Source organism: Myodes glareolus, chromosome 17, assembly GCF_982192425.1.
Source record: "Myodes glareolus chromosome 17, mMyoGla1.1, whole genome shotgun sequence".
Taxonomy (NCBI): Eukaryota; Metazoa; Chordata; class Mammalia; order Rodentia; family Cricetidae; genus Myodes; species Myodes glareolus.
The window spans coordinates 11,722,274-11,743,328 of NC_142042.1; the positions used below are offsets into that span (position 1 = coordinate 11,722,274).

Sequence of the window (21,055 nt, forward strand, 5' to 3'; positions counted from 1 at the left end):
CTGAAATGTAACCACCTCAATAAAAAAAGCATTAAGAACATCATAAAAGAAAAATGTTTATAAATGTATGGCTAGGGTGGCACCCAATCCTTCTGTTTCTGTGTGTGTGTGTGTGCATATATATATATATGTGTGTGTGTATGTAAATATGTGTATGTGTATGAATACATGTATGTATGTGCATATGTGTATGCCTGTGTGTGTCTATGTGCATGTGTGTATAAAGTGTTTATGTGTATGTGTATATGAGTTCACATGCATGTATGTGTTTGTATTGGTGCATGCAAGCACACACGTGTGTATATGTGTACAGAAGTCAGTGGAAGCTCTGCTCTATCGCTCTGCCTTATTTCCTTGAGACAGGGTCTCTCCCTGAATCTGAACCAGGCTGGCAGACAGCAAGGCGAGGGATCTTCTTATCTCTGCTCCTGAAAGCACTGAGGTTACAGACGCTTGTGTGGTTACAACTGGCTTCATACAGGGTTATAGAGCACTTGGAGTCAGGTTGTCATACTTAGACAACAGTGATCCTACCAACTAAGTCGGCTCCTCACCCCCGTCTTTATTAAAGACATGTTTGGCTTGTTTCTTTTTCTCTATATGCAAACACTCGCCCTCTTACCCTCATCTTTTTCAGAGGATTGTTCAGTTCTCGCTGGAATGAAGCTGCTCGTCCTGAGAGGAAGGTCTGGAAGGCAACAGCCAGCAAACTTTCATATTTTTCGAGCAGTGTTTTATCTTCAGGAGGATAAATTCTCCTACAAAAAGAAAATCAGAGAAACCCATTCCCTTAAAAGAATCCAACACAATTCAACAGTTAAAATCAGTTGTTTAGAAAACCATTGTCCTCCCTGCTCCAAGCTAAGAAGGTGCTAGAAGCAAACAAGAATAATTAAGGGAGAGTCACAAATATCCATCTGGTATACCAGTTAGTGTTTACATAGAGGCATTCTATGTAATGTTTCACAGCACTACAAGGTATCGCATAGCGTCAGGCTGGAAAGAATGCTTGAAGAACAGGTATTGGATAGTTGGTGAAATACTGAACTTTGAGAGGAGTATGCTGAGGACCTGAGATGATGCAGAAGGTATCAGGGGTGTGTGGAGTATGTTTGAGGAGTGTACTGAGGAGCTGGTGTTGGCGTGTGTTGACGCTATGCAATGACAGATATTCACCTAAATGATCTCTTGAGGTGAGGAAATGAAAACAAGGTAGATGCTGAGTGGGAAAAATCTTTTAGCCTCTCCTTGCAAATGTGGAAGTATTAATGCCAGGAAAGAACATCTAACAGAAGGACAGGGAAATCCACACCCCTCCCTCAGCCTTTGCTGAACTCTGAGGAGGCATCATCAGGCTGGGAGGATGGAACATCTTTCTAAGAACCTTAGGATACCTTTCTCTGCTTCCCAGGGGAATCCTGTGAATACCCCACACAGCCTTGTCTCCCACCTCCACCCAGACACTTCAGATACTATCTTACGCTGCTTGGTTGTTAAGCAATTAGGTTTACAACGAAGTACAGCGATCACAAAAAAAAAACTATCAGAAAGAACACAAGAACACCCGAAATCTGACTTTCTTAAGATACCTACAGTAACAATTGGTTAACAACCTCCCTTGGCAGAGCAGCAGCCTGCTGGCAAAAGCTCCCCCAGCTAAAACCGTCTCCTTACAGACCCCTGTTCTTCTCCTGAAACACAGTGAGTGAAAAGCTGTAGCTAACAAAAAAAAAAAAAAGCACCAGTAATGAAAAGAACCACTGCTCAGACCCCTCTTCTATCTCTAAAACAAACAAAAAAGAAAGCAAATGTGGGAATGAGGGCTACATGCACATTGTGTGAAGGTGCATTGCTGTGGTTGGTGTGGTAAAAAGCTGAACAGCCAATAGCTAGGCAGGGGTATGGGGGTATGGATGGGAGTTCCCGTGAGAAAGGAAGAGGGGGAGAAATCTAGGCGTGCAAGAGATGCCAGGAGACACAGAGAGAAAACAGGGGTTCAAGTGGAAGAGAGTAACCACATATGATTAAAATAAAAATTACTATAAATGGGTTAACTAGGTTATAAGAGTTAATTAGGAAGAAGCCTAAGCTATTGCCCAAGCTTTTATAATTAATAAGAAGTCTCTGTGTCATTATTTGTGAACTTGTGGCCCAAAGAAAAACCCAACTACAAACAAAGGGCAAGAATTACCTGTAATTCCCCATATGTCGGTTTTCATGTTCTTCTCGCGAGACCTGCTTTCGTACTTGAACGAGTCTCTCTTTCTAAAAGGGAACAGATTTTTAGATAAAGTGTGATGAGTCACGCAGCTCAAACTGTGGGGATGTTGTTAAATGTTCACACCAGGCTGGGGTGTGCGTAACTGAGTCGCAGAGCACTCGCCTATCCTGGGTTCACTATGCACCACAGTGCCGTCAGAATAAAAACAAGCCAATACACCGAGCCCTGCATGCGTCCGTACCAACTCTTCTTTCCGCCTCTCCAGCTGATGCCTCTGCTGTTCCCAGTCGGAGGAGCCTGGGGAAAGCCTTCTGATTGGATTCTGACCGTACAGTCTCTTTTGAGCCTCTGCTTTTTGTTTGGCCATGTTTTTCCTTTTATCACTGGTCCTGAAACGTGAAAAAACAAGACCATAGCTTTCACTGTAGAAAACTTCCGACGCCATCCCTTTGAGGAGAACATGCCGAAGCAGGAATGAAGTTATTAAGCTTATGTCTTCACACACATTCTCTTCCTCTGTCAAAGAAGAGGACTCTGGAATGGTAGTGCTTCCAAAAACAATTAGAAATAAGTTAGTGTTGATTAAGTTGAAGAGATGGGGAGACAGATCCAGCTGTTAATTTACCAAAGATTATAGATGTTGTGTTTTTAGGGTGGAATATGAAACCAGGTCCCCAGGGGCTTTCTCAAACTTTTGCTTTATATGTGTTGTTCCTATACTAGTTATGGCCATTGTAAGAACATACTCTGCCTCTCCATTTCCTTAGTTCCCCCCAAGTAATTTCCCCAGACTAAGATGCTCCTTCTACCCTTGCCTTCCAATTAAAATTACATTCAGTACTCTTCACACTAGATATGGCCCCCAAGAGACATAACACGGATGGAGGACCCATTGCCTTTTTGGAGCTGACGATCTAGCCAAAATGGGAGATAGGATGCCATGCAAACCAGCATAGAAGGTATAGCATGATACAGAAGATGGCGAAATTAAAAAGAAAGAAAAGTTAGGCTTGAGCTATGGTGTACGGTGTCTGTTCCCAGACGGCCATGTGCTGGAAGCTTGCTTTTCAACTGTCAGGGTTTCTGTTGCTGTGAAGAGACGCCAAGACTATGGCAACTCTTATAAAGAAAAACATTTAACTGGGGCAGCTGAATTACAGTTTCAGAGGTTCAGTCCATTATCATCATGGCAGAGAGCATGGTGGTGTGCCGACAGACATGGGGATGGTTACCTCTTGATCAGAAGGCAACAGGAAGTGAATTGTCTGTCAGATTGAGGAAAGCTTGAGCCGAGGAGACTTCAAAGCAAGAACTCCCCTATTGTTACCAATCTAAGTCGCTATAGTATGCACAGCACAGAACCAGTCCCAGAAACACTCACATGCCACGGCACCCTCCATGGTTGAAGAGAGAAGACAGGTGTGTGACACACGTGTGCACTAAGTATTAAAAACTGTGCTATGTCTTGGAGAGAACACGGAGATAGATAAGAAAGAAGCCCCATACTCAGTGTTAGAAATTTCTTGCTCCTTAAATTATAGATATACCTCCCCTCTGAAATAGCCGAAAATATCCACAGATAATTCATGAATCACTATCATCATCTGGATAGCCTTAAACTAAATGCAAGGCTCTATTGTAATAGAAAACCACGTAAAAATATGCAGTATCATCTAAAATCACACAGTGGGTAGTCTACACAGCAGTTAAAAAATTAAAGCATGCAGACATGCGCACCTTTAACCATGCAGCAGGAGCCATGTGGAAATGTCAAGTCAGATTTCAGTGCCCATGTCCTTTCTGTGTGATGCTTTCCCACACAAATAAGATCTCAATGACCACTGCTAAATGCTTGAAAATAGTTTAAATAAGAAAATTCCTTGAATTATTCCATAATTCTTTGAGAGTTCTTGAGTGACGGTAAGAATAAAATGGGCATAAAGTCCCCAGTTGCTCTCCAGGGCCCTCGAATTGAGGCCGGGCATGGGCCATAGAGCAGCTAAGTTAAATATCTTTTTCTTTTTCTTTTTTTTCCCTTGATGAAACAGGTGTATTGTATGTGTTCCAAACTGGCTTAAAACTCGCAGCCCTACTACCTTCCCTAATAAATTCCTTCCCTAAGGAGTCAGAAGCCTTTCCTGCAGGGCAGCATCTCAGATACCCAAATCCGAGACATGTTCACTTCCGGCAGTTCACCCCGCCCGGCCAAGTCTCCTCTCGCATCTTTCTCCCCACCGTGTCTGTCTTTCCCGGTGGCAGTCACCTCAATGAGCAAGGCCTCTTTTCTATCTACACAGAAGATAGACAGAGAAGGAAGACTAACGAAGGTAGGAAATCCATGATTAAGGTTTCCTGAGAGATTCTGGGTGCCTAACTCCCCCCCCCCATGAGAGGGGAAAGCTAGGGGGTCTCCTACCATACCTCGCCAGCAATTCAATCGTGTACTCCACAGGAACCTCTGACTGAACAGCAGCTACGGCGGGTGCATAGTGCCATATGAGGGAACAGTGGCCGCGGGAACGGGGAAATGGAAAGGCTTTGTGCTTGTTTGTTTGTTTTTTAACAATGTGAATTTGCAGAATGGAATGAAGAAAGTTTAAATGTAAAACACAAAAATATAAAGATTCACGTTGCAAAGTCAGTTTCATGTGCAAATGTTTTATCAGAGCCAAAGGTAGGGGGCGCCAGTGGGTTGGGGAAAAGGCTTCACCTGATGTTTGGGGGACCCCAGTGAATTGGGGGAAAGGCTCACCTGATGTGTGGAGGATCCCAGAAAGTGAAGGAAAAGCTCTCCTTATGTTTGGGAGACCCCAGTGAATGGGGGAAACTCACCTAATGTTTGAAAGATCCAGGCAAATGGGGGAAGCTCACTTGATATTTGGGGCACCCCAGCGAGTGAGGGAAAGGCTCACCTGATGTTCAGTAGCTTCAGCGCATTTAGCAGAACTCCCTTCTTGACATCATAATCTATTTTCTGATCAGTTCCAAAGCTTGGGGCTCGATTGATCTGAAATTTACAAAGCAATGAGTTTGGTTGAATGTCAGGAGGTCAATGCGTGATTCAGTCACGTTTGCTAACTGATGGTTTCCAGCTATCAGTCTCAGAGCTCTACGTGGGAGATGCTCCAGTCATCACTGCCATGCCTGGTGTTCTATCTCCCCAAGGCAAAGATCTGCAGCAAAACATCTCCAAGCACCAACTCCCTCCGTCTACAGCGGCAGTTCCCTAACCAGTGGGTCACGACCCCTTTGGAATCAAACGACCCTTTCACCGGGGTCACCTAAGACCATTAGAAAGCACAGATATTTACATTAAGATTCATAACCGTAGTAAAATTATAGTTATAAAGTATCAACAAAATAATTTTGTGGTTGGGAGCCACCACAACATGAAGAACTGTATTAAATAGTCACAACATTAAGAAGGTTGAGAATCACTGTCCTACCAGTAGGCTTAGTGTTTGCTGCCAGCATTACCTGGCCACTTCAACCGTATCACTGAGCCTTAAAAAAAGTAAGTTATCTTGAGATCTGGGAAGACCCATAGTAGATATATTTCTGACACGGTGACAGCTACACATATGTGTATGCTTAGCATACAGGAACAGTCAGCTCCCTCCTTTCACCACCTAAGTGCTCCTAATGAATTCTATTGCTTCCTAAAATATAAATTTGGTTTCTTCTACCTGGCTCAACAGTGACTCATTAACTTTCATCTCAGAAAGCGTTGATTCAACTGCTTGGAAGGCATTCCTAACAATAAGCACAGGTTGAGCTCTATTTTCCCTCCTGAGAATCTTCTTAAGGCTTGGGAATTCCTCCAGGTTTGCCACGGCCAATCACTGCCTGGATTTTAAGCCGCTAGACGTCTCATCCTCAGAGGCACCTCCCCTTTATTCCACGTGGTGGCGCCAGAAGGCTTTTAACACCGTGTATGAGATCTGCAGTGTTACCAGCTGGCAGCAAAACGCAGACAGAGCGTGCTCTCAAAATAGGACGTGTAACAATCTGAACATGCAAACTGTCCGCTATTCACAGAGAGCAACACTGCGGAGCTTTCTTTTTATTAAGGATTCTGAGCTGAGTAAGGCGGAAACAATAAAGAAAGACAAAGAACAAAAAACGTGTTTATGGTGAACCCTTTGAAAAAGCATACAGAATCCAACTGTTCAGTCAGTTCTGATTTAGCAACCTGATGGAAAGCTCCTCTGAACAAATGCTTTGGGCAAAGGTTAATTCTCACTTTACATAAAGTTCTTACTCCCGGCAGCTCTCTCATTTCATCCCCATGCAACATGAACACACGTTCACGTCTCCACCCATCGGGGGTAAATGCCCAGGACAGGACAGAGGAAAACACAGCAACAAGAGGAAACCACTCCGAAGTCCAAGGGTCCAATCTCCAAGACGCCAGGGCTTACTAAGACGGAGGGTCTGTGGTACACAGTCAAGTACTTTTCCACCCAAGGAAGGCAGAAGCAGAGAAAATGACTCTGCCAAGTCTATTCCTAGGAACAAAGCTGGACTAAAATTCTAGCTAGCAGAAAAATGACTTTTCCTGGATCTCTAATACACGGTATTTGCCCAGGATATATGATTACTCTTCTCGTTCTCTCCCTCTCTCCTTCACTCAAATTAGAAAAGCGCACTTGCCTTCAAAATGTTTTGGATCGAGGTCTCGCTTAGCACATATTCAGGTTTGCTTACAAAAACCTGGAGACGGCGATGTAACTTCTGACATCTAAATCACTAACCTACAAGAGGGATACCCCTCTGAAATAAAAGGTAGTGGTTGATTCCAGCTTCTGTGGTAGTGTGTTATTTAAAATATAACTCATTCTGGAAACACGGTTGAGTATCTGAGAAGCCCTGGGAAGGGACATGCTCTCTGTGGCTCCAGATCAGGGTCCTAGAGAGAGCATCTGGATGGAAGACAAGGGCTCTTCTAAAGGTGCCTGTGAGAGCAGCATCTTCAGCAGAGGTCACTTTTATATTCTTTACATTGTTCCCCGTGTTAGGAGACGTTTTATACCAAAAATAATAATAACCAGAAAGGACAGCAAATCCAAAGACATTCAGTTTCCGGGACTATCAAAGGGCCATAAAGGAGGATTTATGTTTGCTGCAGTGTTGAACACTGGGTACTGAGCCAGTAGTGAGCCCCTTTCCCCACGGAGTACTTAAAGCTACACTAAAGATAGGGTCCAGAGGCAGTGCCCACCCAGAGGAGATATAAGATCCGGAGCTCATAAAGTGGTGGGTGGAGGCCACCAGGTTGAGAAAACACTCATGTAACCAGCCGGCAGCTCAGAGGCAGCAAGCTCACACCTCAGTCCACTCGATGCTAATGAGAGGAAGTGATATGAAATCATATTGATTCATCCTGGGAAGCGTTCTGGTCCCAGCGTTTTCATTCACTTCCTCCCACATACTCCATTCGGGCCTCATTCCAGCCAGTGAACTGGGGACACCTGTGCCAAGTACACACCGGAAATTCAGTTTCTAAATACATGATAAGAACAGTGCTGGCTCCTTTTTTTAATTTTAGCTTCTTAGAGAATGACTTACCTCCAGAAGCCACGGCTTTAACTTTCTGTCCAACAAGATGTCGAATCCTAGGACCTCGAAGCAGACACTTTGGCTTCCTGGGGGCTGACCAGGTCTGCACATCCGATACGCATGCAGGACATGAGGTTCTGCTACGATCAGCGTCTTTACCACCAATTCCTATCGAGGTTGTGATGAGAGATATAGAAGTGTCTTATTTGAGTGTATTTTCCTGTGAAAATGGCCTGGGGACAAAGTAGCATCCTTGGTGGATTCACTGATGCTCCTTGTCTGAGCTGCTCTACCTCACTTCCTCCAGCTCTGCCCTTCCCCACCCGTAGTTCTGGCCACACTCTCTTTGGATTTCTCTAGTGGGCAACATTTCTTACCATATTTCTGAAGCATCCTCTCCTAGATTCCCATGCCTGGTCACTAATATTCAGACAGGGCTGCAACCATCATACTTGAAAAGCAACCACACTTGAAAAAGCAACCTATGGTCCACAGCATGCAGCCAACTGACACTTTTCTCTTGCTGTCTGAGCAAGACCCTTGTATTTCTTGTTTTTTGCACCATCCCAGCACCCATAATAGTGCCTGGCATTGGAGATATTCAAAGACATTTATAAACAATAAATAAGATAAAAAAAATAAGGAGCAAAGAATGATAGAGAATAAAAATTCTAAGGAGAGTGCAGCATTTTCCAAACAGCATGATGGAACCTCCACTTAAACTAGGGCTTGGAGGAAAGAGCTCATGCGTCTTTGTTTCATGGTGCTGGTTTGTTCTCTGTGAATGTTCCTCTGAGAAGGGAACACATCTTGGCTATCACGACTGGAGATTTGCCTCAGTGGTTAAGAGAACTTCTTGTATAGGAACCGAGTTCAGTTCCCAGCACCCACAAGGCAGTTCATAACTCCAGGTCTAGGGATCCCATGCCCTCTTCTGACCTTCACAGATACCTGGTACACACTGTACACACATACATGCAGGCAAAATATCCATACACATAAAATAAAAATAAATAACTTTTTGGAACTTGATCAGATTTTCCATGAGGAAACTGTGGAATCCAGGACAGCTGGTTACCTTCTTGGCCTTTGCTTACATTGGTTTCCTAACTCCTACTGTCTGAGAATAGGTAACCAGAAAGATGGTTAAGACCTTGACTCCTTGGTCAGAATTCTGGGCTTATGCCTGACTTTTCTGTCTGTTATCAAGCCAAGGCAAGCATTGTGCTTGAACTGTGTCTTGTTTCCCCTGAATGTCAACCACCAAGAGATAGGCTGAGAGCCTAGGCACAGATTTCAGCACAGTGCCTAGAACAGCATAAACCTTCACTATTGTTAGCTACTTAACTACTATTCTATTGCTGGTCTATCATTTCTCAGGACTCAATCTCATGGCTCAGGTCAAATATTCTACCCCTGGGTGGAAGCAATATTACATGGAAGAGAAACGGGGAGAGGGGTACTAACCTCATTGCTGCTACCCAGAAATATAAATCAATTCAAATAACTTCATACACACAGATACTCTAATGTTTGTAATAATGGATTTGGAACATTCAAAAAATATTCTCATTTAATGGATTATTTATAATTACTATATCCAGTCTAGCTAACAGACTAAATATTGCATTTGTAGACAAGATCATGAAATGTGTCATTGATTAAAAGAGTATTTCGGGCTCTCATCTAGAAAGTGTACTTCAGGGTCTAACATAAAAGCTCATTTCCATACCCCACCCCCTTTGCCTTGTTTGCACACTTTCTCCTAACTCAATGGGGTGTGAGAAGTACTGTCTTCAGCCAGTGTCTGAGTAGGAGGTTGTGACCATTGCTCTTTGGCTGGTCCTTCACTCTCACATCTCACTAAGGCAGCCCAGGAGGGTTTGTTTCCACAGGAACTCTCTCAAAGACCCAAACTCATATGGAAGTTAATGCACTGGTAGAGAATGAAAAAAAAAACAGAAAAGAAAGAAACAGAATGCCAGAAGTGTACAATATTTTCTTGGTACCACAGAGACAGTAATCTAAGGGCTTGGAGTATCTGAATGAATAATTGGATGGATGAATGATTGGATGAATGAATGATTGGAGTATTTGAATGAATGGTGGATGAATGGAGGGAGGGAGAGTAAGAGGGAGGAAGGGAATGAGTGAGGGAGGGATGGATGATATATAAACAAGCAAAACTCCTTTCTTTCATCTTCAAAACTAATTCTATACATAAAAAAATTCTTCCTATTCTATTTCAGATATCACATCCCTTTCCCCTTCCTTTATTCCTGAAAACAGAGATCCTTGACCCTCTTCTGCATTATAGACAACTGGTCAGCCCCAGTGTCTACCTCCTTGCCCCTCTTTCACTGTGGCTCACGTTAAGCCATCCTTTCACCACAACTACTTACAGGAGTTCCCAAGTGTCCTCTCTGGTTATCCTTAATGTTGGCTTTAATCCAGTCTATGCCTGTTTGATGTAGCTTTCAGATGCATACATTTGATTATATTCATCATATCATTCTCCTCTGTTAAGAACTGAATGAGGTTGTCAAGACGGCTCAGCACATGAGGGTGCTTGCCCCCAAACCTGATGATCCTAGCTTGATCTTCAAACTTATACAAAGGGAAAATCAACTCTCTCAAGTGTCCTCTGATTACACACATATGCTATGTCATACATGCGTGTGCACGAACGTGTGTGTGTGTGTGTGTGTGTGTATGCACACACACACTAAGAAAACATTTTCTTAAAAAAGATAATCTCTAACCCTTGTAAAATTATGCCTAATTCTTCAGATGCAAACATTGGTCCACACATCATCTCTGTAGGAATCTCATGCAAACCTCCCACAGACCATCTGGGAAACCTTGTACATCTCTCCCCATCTCATACCTCCGTGCCCTTAATTATGCTATTGTCCCTAGATAGAATGCCTATCCCTAGAAATGAGCTTCTTACTTTCTAGGGTCTGCCACGGAATCAACTTCCTTAAAAAAACAAACGAACAAAAACTCATCTGCTCAACCTCATCTTCTACGTTCTTTAATGAAAGATTGGATGGCATTTCAATTTCATGCTAATGAAAGACAGTACAATTACAGAACAGGATGATCTTACTGAAATATCATTCCAGAACTTAGAAACATCATGCTGATTGGCTTGTAGGAATTCTGTAAACCACTTGATTGAACGTTTGCTGCCTTTGTCTTCGGTCTCATTGCGTTCAAACCGCTCATTGTGTTTGTTTACTGAGTAGTTGGTCAGATGCATGTATAGCTGGGTCTGGAAGGAGGAAGAACAAAAGGTTACCACCTAGGAGAGCCACAGTGGAGTGGTCTCATGGGGAAGAGAACCTCAAAGACTAGTTCTTAAACTTGGAGATACCCAGCATACGTGGGTTATGCTGTTCCTACACGCCAGTGGTTGATAAAAGGACTTTGATCTGAGGATGCGCTACCTCCTTGCAAAATGCTGGTCACTGAGGGTCCAGTGACCCCAAAATCGATAAAGGCAATAGCCGCTGCTGCTGAATGCCCACCAGAGCTAAACACTGCTGCTGGAGACGCTGCATTATCTGTTCACGGGGTACACAGAAATTAAGTTGGAACTGGGTTGATCCCCCCTCCACATGCTGGCTCGTTTCCATGGTGTTGGAGGGTGCTGTGCTGTGAGGTTAGAAAAGTCATCGACAGTCTTGTTGATGACCAAGCAGGTAGGATGTGCTTACTGTCACTATAGTGATAAGTCAGTAATCAGGTAACCAACCACATTCTGACTGGACTCAAGGTCCACTCCACAGCAGGAAATCCATAGCTGGTACTGTAAACCTGGTCAAAAACCCATGACTGGAGAGATAGTAGATCATAATGAGGAAGCTATCACTGCTGTTTTGCTTAAATGGATATGATGTGCCTGTCAAATTGCCTTCCAAATAAGGATGCATATGTCTGTGGGTTAGTGCTGCTGCAGTTTTGGTCAGAGCAGCTTCTTCATGCTTCATGTAGGCTTGGCACCTAAAGAGATTCATAACTGGTCAACGTGATGAGCATACATGAAAGTTGAGTGCTCAGCTATATATAGAACATCTATATTAACCCCTCCAAAGCTTAGTAAACATCGTGAAGAAAGGAAAAAGGAAGAATGTCAGAGCTGAAGGGAAGGGTAGAGTGTTGATTAATGTTAGATTCTGGAAATGGCATGGCGACTGTACCCATGGATTCACAAAGCTGTAATTAATTGCACAAGACATACAGAAGATTAGAACAGTCAGTGTCCAGTCACAGAGGTGCCACCAGCCTCACTGAGTGACCTATAGGAAGTAAATGGTTCTGGGGGAGAGATAGACATTTTCTTCAGTAAAGTAGATACTGTTGGCATGCCTACACTCTTGTAAATAAGCCCTTCCCCATGACCCTGTAAGGAATCCAATGAACCTAAAACATAAAAAGACATGCAAGTATAAAAGAGGCTGCTTAGAAAGGGAGAGGATATCAAAGAGCAGGGAGAGAATGAGAGACAGTAATAATGGGGGAAATACAATCAAAATGCATCATGTATATTATGAAAATATCATAATTAAGCCCATTATTATGCATAATTAATATATGCTAATTAAACTCATAAACCTCTAAACTATACCCACTGATGATTCTGATGCTTAAATATTTCCCAGTGAAATGCTGCTTTTCCCTTGAGAGGACTGTGAGCATCCATACTACAGAATGACTTCACTAATTATTATGATATTTACAATTAAAGTCCCAAATGGATGACAATACAGGCAAAAATTAAAAAGTAAATTTAATTTTTACTTTTTAAATTAAAAAATTAAAAATTTTAAAATTAAAAAAAAAGTCAGTTTTATTTAGGCTTGGCTAAATAAAACACTCCAAGTCTGCCTTCATTACCCCCTTTTATTTTCAATGCTTGGTCCCTAACATTGCTCTTTCAAATCTATTTGAGGAAAGAATTTCTTAAGAAATATTCTCCGTCTCTAAAGAGAACAATTAAATACTGAAAGCATCAGTAAAAAGGGTACCCAAGACACTGGATTACCAACACACCCGTCCCCACACCCCATACCGACTGCACCTGCCCTCCCTGCACACAGTGTACCTGGAGTCAGCAGGTGGGGTATCCGATATCTCTGGACAGACGGCATCTGTGAAACCCATCTGGCTTCGCTTGTGTTTGTGTTTTAGTCTTTCTGTGTTATTTTGTTGTTTTAGATGGGGGTGTTGGCTTGTAACAGGGTCTCACCAGACAACCTGGAACCCACTGTGTAGTCTACTCTGGCCTGAATCTCAATAATCCTCTTGCCTCGGGTTCATGAGGTAGCCACCACACCCAGCTCTTTGGTTTGCTGGGACTATTTTCTTTAAGTAAACTTGAAAAGAATCCAAAATTCAAAACTACTCTTAACCCTCAGTAATATCTAATGTTTCCTCATCAAATTAGCATAAACATTAATGAAGTGTGTCTTTAATTCCCACCCTTTTCTTAATTCTACTCTCCAAGACAGTTTTGAATAGAAACATTGTATATTATATCTACATATTTGTTTATATATTCTACCCATTTGACCATTATTTTGATTTTTGATAACCAGCTATATCCTTATGGTTTCTTATCTTTACTACAATCCCAGAGATCTGTATATGAATAAAAATCTTTGAAGCAAATAAGCAGAGGCAAATATTTGTTTATTAATCTGTGTGTCTATCACTACTGAAGATGTCTTTTCATTCATGATGCAATATTTAAGGAGCAACTACAGAAAAAAGTTCAGAAAGGAGGCCAGAAAAGCCTCCAGGTGCTCAATTGTGTAGCTACTCCCAACACTGTGTGTCATCACATTGGCTTAATCAAGTAAATTGGCAAATAAACTTTTCGAGAATGGACTCATCATTACAGGAGATGGGTATGTTGGCATCTGCCTCTAATTCTAGTATTTTGAAGATTCTCCTGAAGACAGGAGAATCAGGAGCTAAAGTTCATCCCTGGCTACATAGTGAGTCTAGGCCAGCCAAGGCTAGATTGAGACCCTGTCTCAAAAAAGCAAAACAAAAACAAAACAAAAAAATGGATGCTATATTTCAACATTTGAAATTTCCTGTCATAATCTCATTTATAGTCATGAACCAAATTGCATGGAATGATGCTCATAAATTCATTAATAACTACAATTAAGTCTACAATATAATTTCCTATGGAAATCCAGGAGCTATTAAAAATGCACACTCATTGTTCTAAACATTAGAAAATGGAGTAAAAAGAACTATAAATCAGCACATCATCCCAAAACCACTAACGAAACTTTTTGGACTTTTAGTGCATCTTTACAAATAATCTTTTACATAATACACAATCAGTTCACATGGAATTTTGAGGTTTCTCCCCCCACACAACCACCAGGGATTGGGTAATGAAATCATAGAGATGAACAATGGATACTGACAAGAAGAGCTTACCTTTTTCTATATATGTAGAAACCGAAGGCAGGAACTTACATGTTCAAAAGCAGCTACCAAATGAGGCACAGAGGTTGTGCCTCTCTTCTCCCCAGCTTCCAATAGGATCTTCTAACCCAATGAACTTACTACATATGCACAGCGTAGTATTTCAGAATAGAATCCCCAAGCCCTGTCCTGTCTAATAGCAGCAGTAGATACTATCCTCCTTACACAATATGACCCACCCTTACCCATTCCAGTTGTTTAACTTATAATCTACAAGCCGACATGCCCCAAGTCAAGCCCACAACTCAAACGGTTCTTCTATGAATAACCAAATCCCTGTGGAACAGATGAAGGTCAAGGCCAAATATGTTAATTTCCACAAAACCTTCAACAGTTTCTGAACTCCATTGCCATGGGAGTACAGCTCGTTCTCCCTGTGTCCAGGCCACACGTGCTGAGTTTCCTCTGACTTCCCTACTTCACATACCCAGCTCATGACCTTGCCATAGCAATGCAATCTGTGTTACCTTCAATATATCTCAAATCGACACTCAGATTCCCAGCCTGGCCCTGATTTCAGAGTTTCCTCTCGTCTCACATGGCTATGCAGAAATGGTGTCTGGTTTCCTACACTTCAAGTCTCCTTTATTGCCTCCTATATGACATATTTCCATCTAATCCCCCACACTGCAAGCCAGATGAGCTTCTTAAAAACCCAAATTTTGTTGTCCTTTACAGTGTGTCATCTTGAGCTGAATCCCCAAGTCCTAGAAAGGCCTTTACAATGTCTGGAAAATCCTGTTTCTGGGACCCTCTGTATTCATCTCGGAAAAGACACATCCTGCCTTCTGCTCTGTGCTTTGGCCAAACTGAACGTGTCTGCTTCCTACAGAGTTTTCATATTCCTTTCCCTAATCCTCTCTTTTATGAGGTGCTCTATGCAACCCTGAGTCAGGTGAGCTCGTTCCTCAGTCTTCTCTGACCTTAGACTCCATCTGCAAAGTTGACCCCTAGGCATGGCCATAGCTCCCTCAGATCGGAGACCCGCACTCAAACTTCCCATCAAGTATTCGAAATGCTTACTTTATCTTCTACCTCACCACTAAACTGTTGCTTCGATGAAGTCACATACTGCATTTATGTAATGTTTATATGAATGTCTCTTCAGAAACAGCACAACCCTAGGGAATGCAGTACACTTCAAACAGGACTTGAGGAAAGCTCAGAATAAACTTTATGACCATAAATAAAACATTACTTTATTTTAACGTCTTTTCCTAATATTTTTATAGTTTCCTCATGTTTTTTCCTTGCCAGGCTTATGAAAATTTTAGTTTACTAACGGTAGCAACTCTGAGGGTCAGCCACTATTTCATTTTGAAATGACTAGTCTTACTAGAAACACGTACAAGTGTTGGAGAAGAATTGGGCCTTTGCAAAGCTGAAAAACAATAACTAATTGTGACTTTTCTTATAGCCAGTAAATTCACAACATAAAGTTAGAAGTTAACTAAATTTTTTGAGTGATAATTACAATTTAATATGGGTAAGCAATAAATTACAGTTTATTATCTTCATGGCAAATTATTGTTACAACTTTCATAAATATTAGCTGCTATACAAAAGAAATTTTTATTGAAATTTTATTGAATTTTTAGTGAAAAATTGTTGCAAGGAGAGCTGCTTGTTTCCTGGCTGCCCAGTACCCAGGAATAATCACAAAGAAACCATATTATTTAAATTACTGCTTGGCCCATTAGCTCTAGCTTCTTATTGGCTAACTCTTATATCTTAATTTAACCCATTTCTAGCAATCTGTGTATCACTACGAGGTCGTGGCCTACCAGCAAAGTTTCAGCGTATTTGTCTCTGGTGGAGCTCCATGGTTTCTCCAGACTGTGCCCTTTTCCCCAGCATTCAGTTTAGTTTTCCCCACTTACTTCCGTTGTGGCCTACCAGCAAAATTTCAGCAAGTTTGTTTCCAGCAGCAGCTCCGTGGCTTTTCTCTGGCTCTGCCTCCTTTCTCCAAGCATTCAGTCTAGTTTTCCCCCTAGCTAAGTTCTGCCCTGCTTATAGGTCCAAAGCAGTTTCTTTAGTCATTAATGGTAATCCCAGCACACAGAGGGGAATCCCGCATGAGTATGCACACTGGCTATCACTGACCCAGGTGATTCTGACATTATTAGAAGCATGCACAGAATAGAGCTAGGTGGGGAAAGCCATGAGCTGCTGCTGGAGACAGATGTGTCTTATTGTCATGAAAAGTCCTAAGTTTTTAAAACATTTTAAATGGCATATTCTGAAGGTCTCTGAAAGATTTGAAGAACACCTAACTGAAATATATCTCTATATATCTAGAAAATCTAATTAACATGACTAGAACTTTGACTACTATAGATGACTCTCTATTAACCTATATTTCTTAATTATACACTAAATTTCTAAATGAGCTGCACACACACAATACCTTAATCAAGAGCAGAAATTCACATATAATAAAATTGACCTTAAATTTGTATCAATAAACCAAAATTCATACCAATGCAAATCTCTATAGCAAAAAAATACTAACAAAATGGTTAATACTTAAGAAATTTTTATTGAAAATATATTGAAATTTTACTGAATTTTAAATGAAAAATACTTACAAAATGGTTTATTCAATAGACCTCTCAATGCGTATAGAAACTGTTCATTTTTTCCTTGACCTCATGTGTGATCAATGCAAATTTAGAACCCACCTCCCTTTACCACTACAAAATAACCCTATCAGCTGACAACGTTTGATTTTATCCACATACGTTCTTCCACATTTACATGTTCATACTGTACCTTGTAAACAAAGCTTCATCCAATATCAGCTCTCCCTTGAGAAACTGAACCTCATGATCCCTGCACTTTTCTACAACTCCCACACCACATTGATTTTATTTCTAGTATGGCAGTTTCTAGAGGTCACGGCATAGAGATGGAAGCGCAGAAACCAACCCAGAGAAAATATCTTTTCCTAATTAACTAATCAGATAGTCTGTCTGGTTTTCACAAAGCTGTCTGTAAGTGAGAAGCAGTCTTGTGCAAACGATTCTTTCAGTCATAAGTTCCTTAGAGAAGGAACTTCAATTCACACAGTTCTTACACATCATAGATGATTTAAAGGCAGACATTGAACAAATGAGCGATAACTAAGTTCTCTCTTGTCACTTACCAAGTTGGACTCATTTGGTGGGATGTACTTCTCTGTCCCCATTCGCACAAGCCCATCATGGTAGAGAAATATCTTTAATGGATCACAGGATGTAACCAAAATATAAATCCGTAAATCAAACTTGTAGCCTTCCATTAGGAAAGGCTTTTCAATGTATTCTTGAACTATCAAATGATCCTGAGATGGAATTTTATCCCCATTTCTTATCAATGAAATCCTAAGTTTAAAGAAAACAAATAAAAATAATTTGATATGGAGGTTGAGATGCCAGGAAAATAAATGTCATCAATGTATTCAGGAAGAGAACAATGTTACAGAAATTCCAAAACCCTGTCCCTCCACAAGAGCAATGAGCGGGTTGCTGTCAGAATCAGTTCTGTGGAGGCACAAAAGGTAAACAAAAGCTTGAAACACCCAGGGGATATTTTACCGAAGAGGGGGGAAGAGAAGAGTGGGGGAGAAGGGGAAGAAAACAGCAGCTAAATTCTGTTTAATGGAGTTTTGGGCATTTTCACTGATTCCGTTACATCACTCATTCCCAGTTCAGTGTGGTTTAAACAGCAACCCAGTCCCCAGCCCCGAGGCGAGGTCTAGGGTAGCCCAAGTGGACCTGATGGGCTGTCGCTGTTTACTTTGATCTGCCTGGAGCTCTCTAGAAGAATTAGTTTGCTTTGGTAAAGAAATGACTAAATAATTTCAAGCATATGCAAGAAAATTACTATTCACATAGAAGAAAGAAAAGTAATGAAGAAAATGTAAAGTGCATGAAATATAGCAAGCATGATATAGATACAGCAAACAGCAAAATGACAGAGGAAAAACAAAAGTCAGTCAATTGACTTGAAAAGCTGGACTTGAGAAACATGTTTAAAAATATAATCTAACTACAATGCCATCTAAAAAAGACCTCTTTTAGAATTAAAGATACAAGCAGTATTCTGAACTGGTTACCCCTGCATCCACCTAAACAAAAAATTGCAATGACAGACAAGAGACAAGATGTGGCACTAGCTGGTAAGAAAACATCTCAATATAAAAATCGTGATACTATATGATAAGCAAATAGCTCAAGAATATAAAAATTAAAAAATATGTCCTCGACGAGATACAAAAGTTAACAATCAAAAGGTGATCAAAATGATGGGAGAAATGACTCAGCTAGGGTGGCTGCAGTCTTCAGTCATTCACCTTCAGTGACAGGACACCAGCAGAGTAGCAAGGAAGTGGATCTAGGTGACAGGCAACAGAAGCCCCTGTACCGACCCACTATTACAGCACAGAATTCCACGCTATTGAGAATACCCTTTCTGCAATGTTTTCCCATTATTTTTGAATTGCTATGAAATGTACTGTACTAGTATTAATAAATATTTATTACTTTCATCACAAACATTGAGGAACCCATACCGATCAGCATCCCTCCTCCATTTTCCTTTCCACTAATGGATAACAGGGAGCCAACATGCCAATAATCAATGGACACAAATTTCCCAGTAACACACTTCTTAATTTGTATATTACCAAGCATTCTTGAACATAATCTGTGACTGAATCAGTGCATCATGCTAAAAAGTTAAATGGCTTTTAACAAAACATTTTAACTGGGAAGCTACAATGTCCAAGGATCTATTGCAGTATAGCATTTGATTTTTTTTTTTAAAAAAAAAAGGTTCAAATGACTCACATGCATTTTGCAAAAAACGACCTCAGCCAACTTCTATTTTTAAAAAAAGTGTACTACAGAAAACTAAATACAAACAAAGGGGATAAAAATGTTATTCTGTGCATTCTATTCCTGGAAAAATTGTCTAGGTCTTTGGTGTGCTAGCTTAAAATGTATCCTGTGCAACCTCAATCCAGTTACCAAGGTTACGAGAGGAAAAAAACATTTATAAAGCAGAGAATACATGCATTTTGCTTCAAGCATTCTCATTATAACAAGCCAACTGTCTCTACTTTGTTCTCCAAGCTAATTTAGCTCTTCTGTAGCAATTTATCTTATTACCCAAGATTTCTGAAATTATTATAAGCATGCATTGTCTTTATGAAGAAATAAAATAAATTTTCCCTGTAAGTTATTATTTCTCTGATGGCTCACAACTCTGGTGTCTTTTTAATTGGATTATTGAAATCTGTTAGGAGAGTCAGTCATAAAAACATGACAGTTAGAAACTTATTGCTTTTCTAATAAGGTATTCAACCATGAGTAACTGTGAGCACATCTTCTCTCTCATTTTTCAATGATTATGTTTTCTGGAGGAAAAAAAAAACTAACCTACCCATGGCCCATTGCACCATTAGCTGGTTTTACTATAAAAGTTTTCTGCTTCCTTTTTTTCTTCAGTTCTTTCACATAGTTTTGGAATTGAGTATATTCAGAAGGGAAAATCCACGTTCGAGGAACAAAACTATAATCCAGAGGCCGAGACTTGATCATTCTGTAAATCAGATGCAAGAGGAAATATAAATTCTATTCAACATTAGTAAATCTTATTTTTGTAGCAATTATACTATGAAGACTTAAATTTCTTTGTTCTTTCATTTGTTCTTTTGCTTATTGTTCTACTCAGAAAATGTCTGTATACTAAACAATGGCCCAAAGTTGAGACCAGCAACAAAATAAAGAGATAAGAATCTCTGCCCTGTTTGTGACACATTGATTTATATTTTAACACAATGAATATTTTTGATTGTATACTATGCTAGGCACTGGTAAAGCAAGGGTAATTAGCATGGCCTCTGCCTCCAGTGAATTTACAGACAGTCTTTGCATATAAGACAAAGTGATAATAGACCAGTGGAGTGAAGGGCAGGCTACCAAACACCAGTCACTAACTCTCAGGGAGGGATCAGGAAGCACACCATTTATACTGACACTTGTTCTTGGTGCTCCAGTTCCCCAAGGCATCCATAGACAGCAGCTCCTGACTTCTTTCTATGCCACTGCTTTAGAATTTAGCCACTTTTCCGATAAAACCATCTGAAAGTCTCTGTTCCATAGAAGTTTTATGTGAATGAACCATCAATTCATGGGATGGTACAGCCAAGGATGTCTCCCGATAACGTTGCATTTGCTAGAATTTGCCTATAGTGACCCCTAATGTGATTACAATGTTCGTTCTGAGGGGAAGTAGAGGTACTGGAGATAGAATACAATGCTTCCCATGCGTTTAAGGAAGTGTTCCACTCCTTAGCTGCAGGTTTTACTTTAAAACTGGGGCTCATTTATTGCCCAGGTAGACCTTGAACTCACAATTCTCCTGTCTCACCTTCCTGAATGGCAAGGATTACAAGTTTGTGACACCAGGCCTGTAAAAAAAAAGTGTTTCCTTTTTTGATTGATCCAAAAATGTTAAGTATTTTATACTTTTCAATTCTCAATTAAAATGAAAACGAAGAATTTTTTTTCAAAAATGTTATTAAAGGTAATGTTTTCTTTTTAAATTTTTTGTTTACTAAATGTGTGTGTGTGTGTGTGTGTGTGTGTGTGTGTGTGTGTGTGTGCGCGCGCGCGCAAGCGTAGGCCTGCACCATGTGTGCGCCCAGTGCTGCATAGGCCAGAGAGGAGCATCAGATCCCCTGGAACTGCAGTTACAGTTCTGAACTGCCATGTGGAT

General features: G+C 40.8%; 1 protein-coding gene across 3 annotated transcripts in view; it reads right to left on the bottom strand.

Annotated features, from left to right (window-relative positions):
- Ttll7 (tubulin tyrosine ligase like 7) overlaps positions 1-21,055 on the bottom strand; it is a 121,265-nt gene that overhangs the window by 47,913 nt on the left and 52,297 nt on the right. For all 3 annotated transcript variants that reach the window (XM_048453614.3, XM_085677568.2, XM_048453615.3), the window contains 8 exons: positions 19,718-19,876; positions 17,439-17,655; positions 10,893-11,057; positions 7,790-7,948; positions 5,134-5,228; positions 2,463-2,610; positions 2,192-2,265; positions 623-758 (listed from right to left, as the gene is read on the bottom strand). In XM_048453614.3, coding sequence (XP_048309571.1) covers positions 623-758; positions 2,192-2,265; positions 2,463-2,610; positions 5,134-5,228; positions 7,790-7,948; positions 10,893-11,057; positions 17,439-17,655; positions 19,718-19,876 — 1,153 coding nt within the window. The remainder of the gene's footprint in view (positions 1-622; positions 759-2,191; positions 2,266-2,462; positions 2,611-5,133; positions 5,229-7,789; positions 7,949-10,892; positions 11,058-17,438; positions 17,656-19,717; positions 19,877-21,055) is intronic.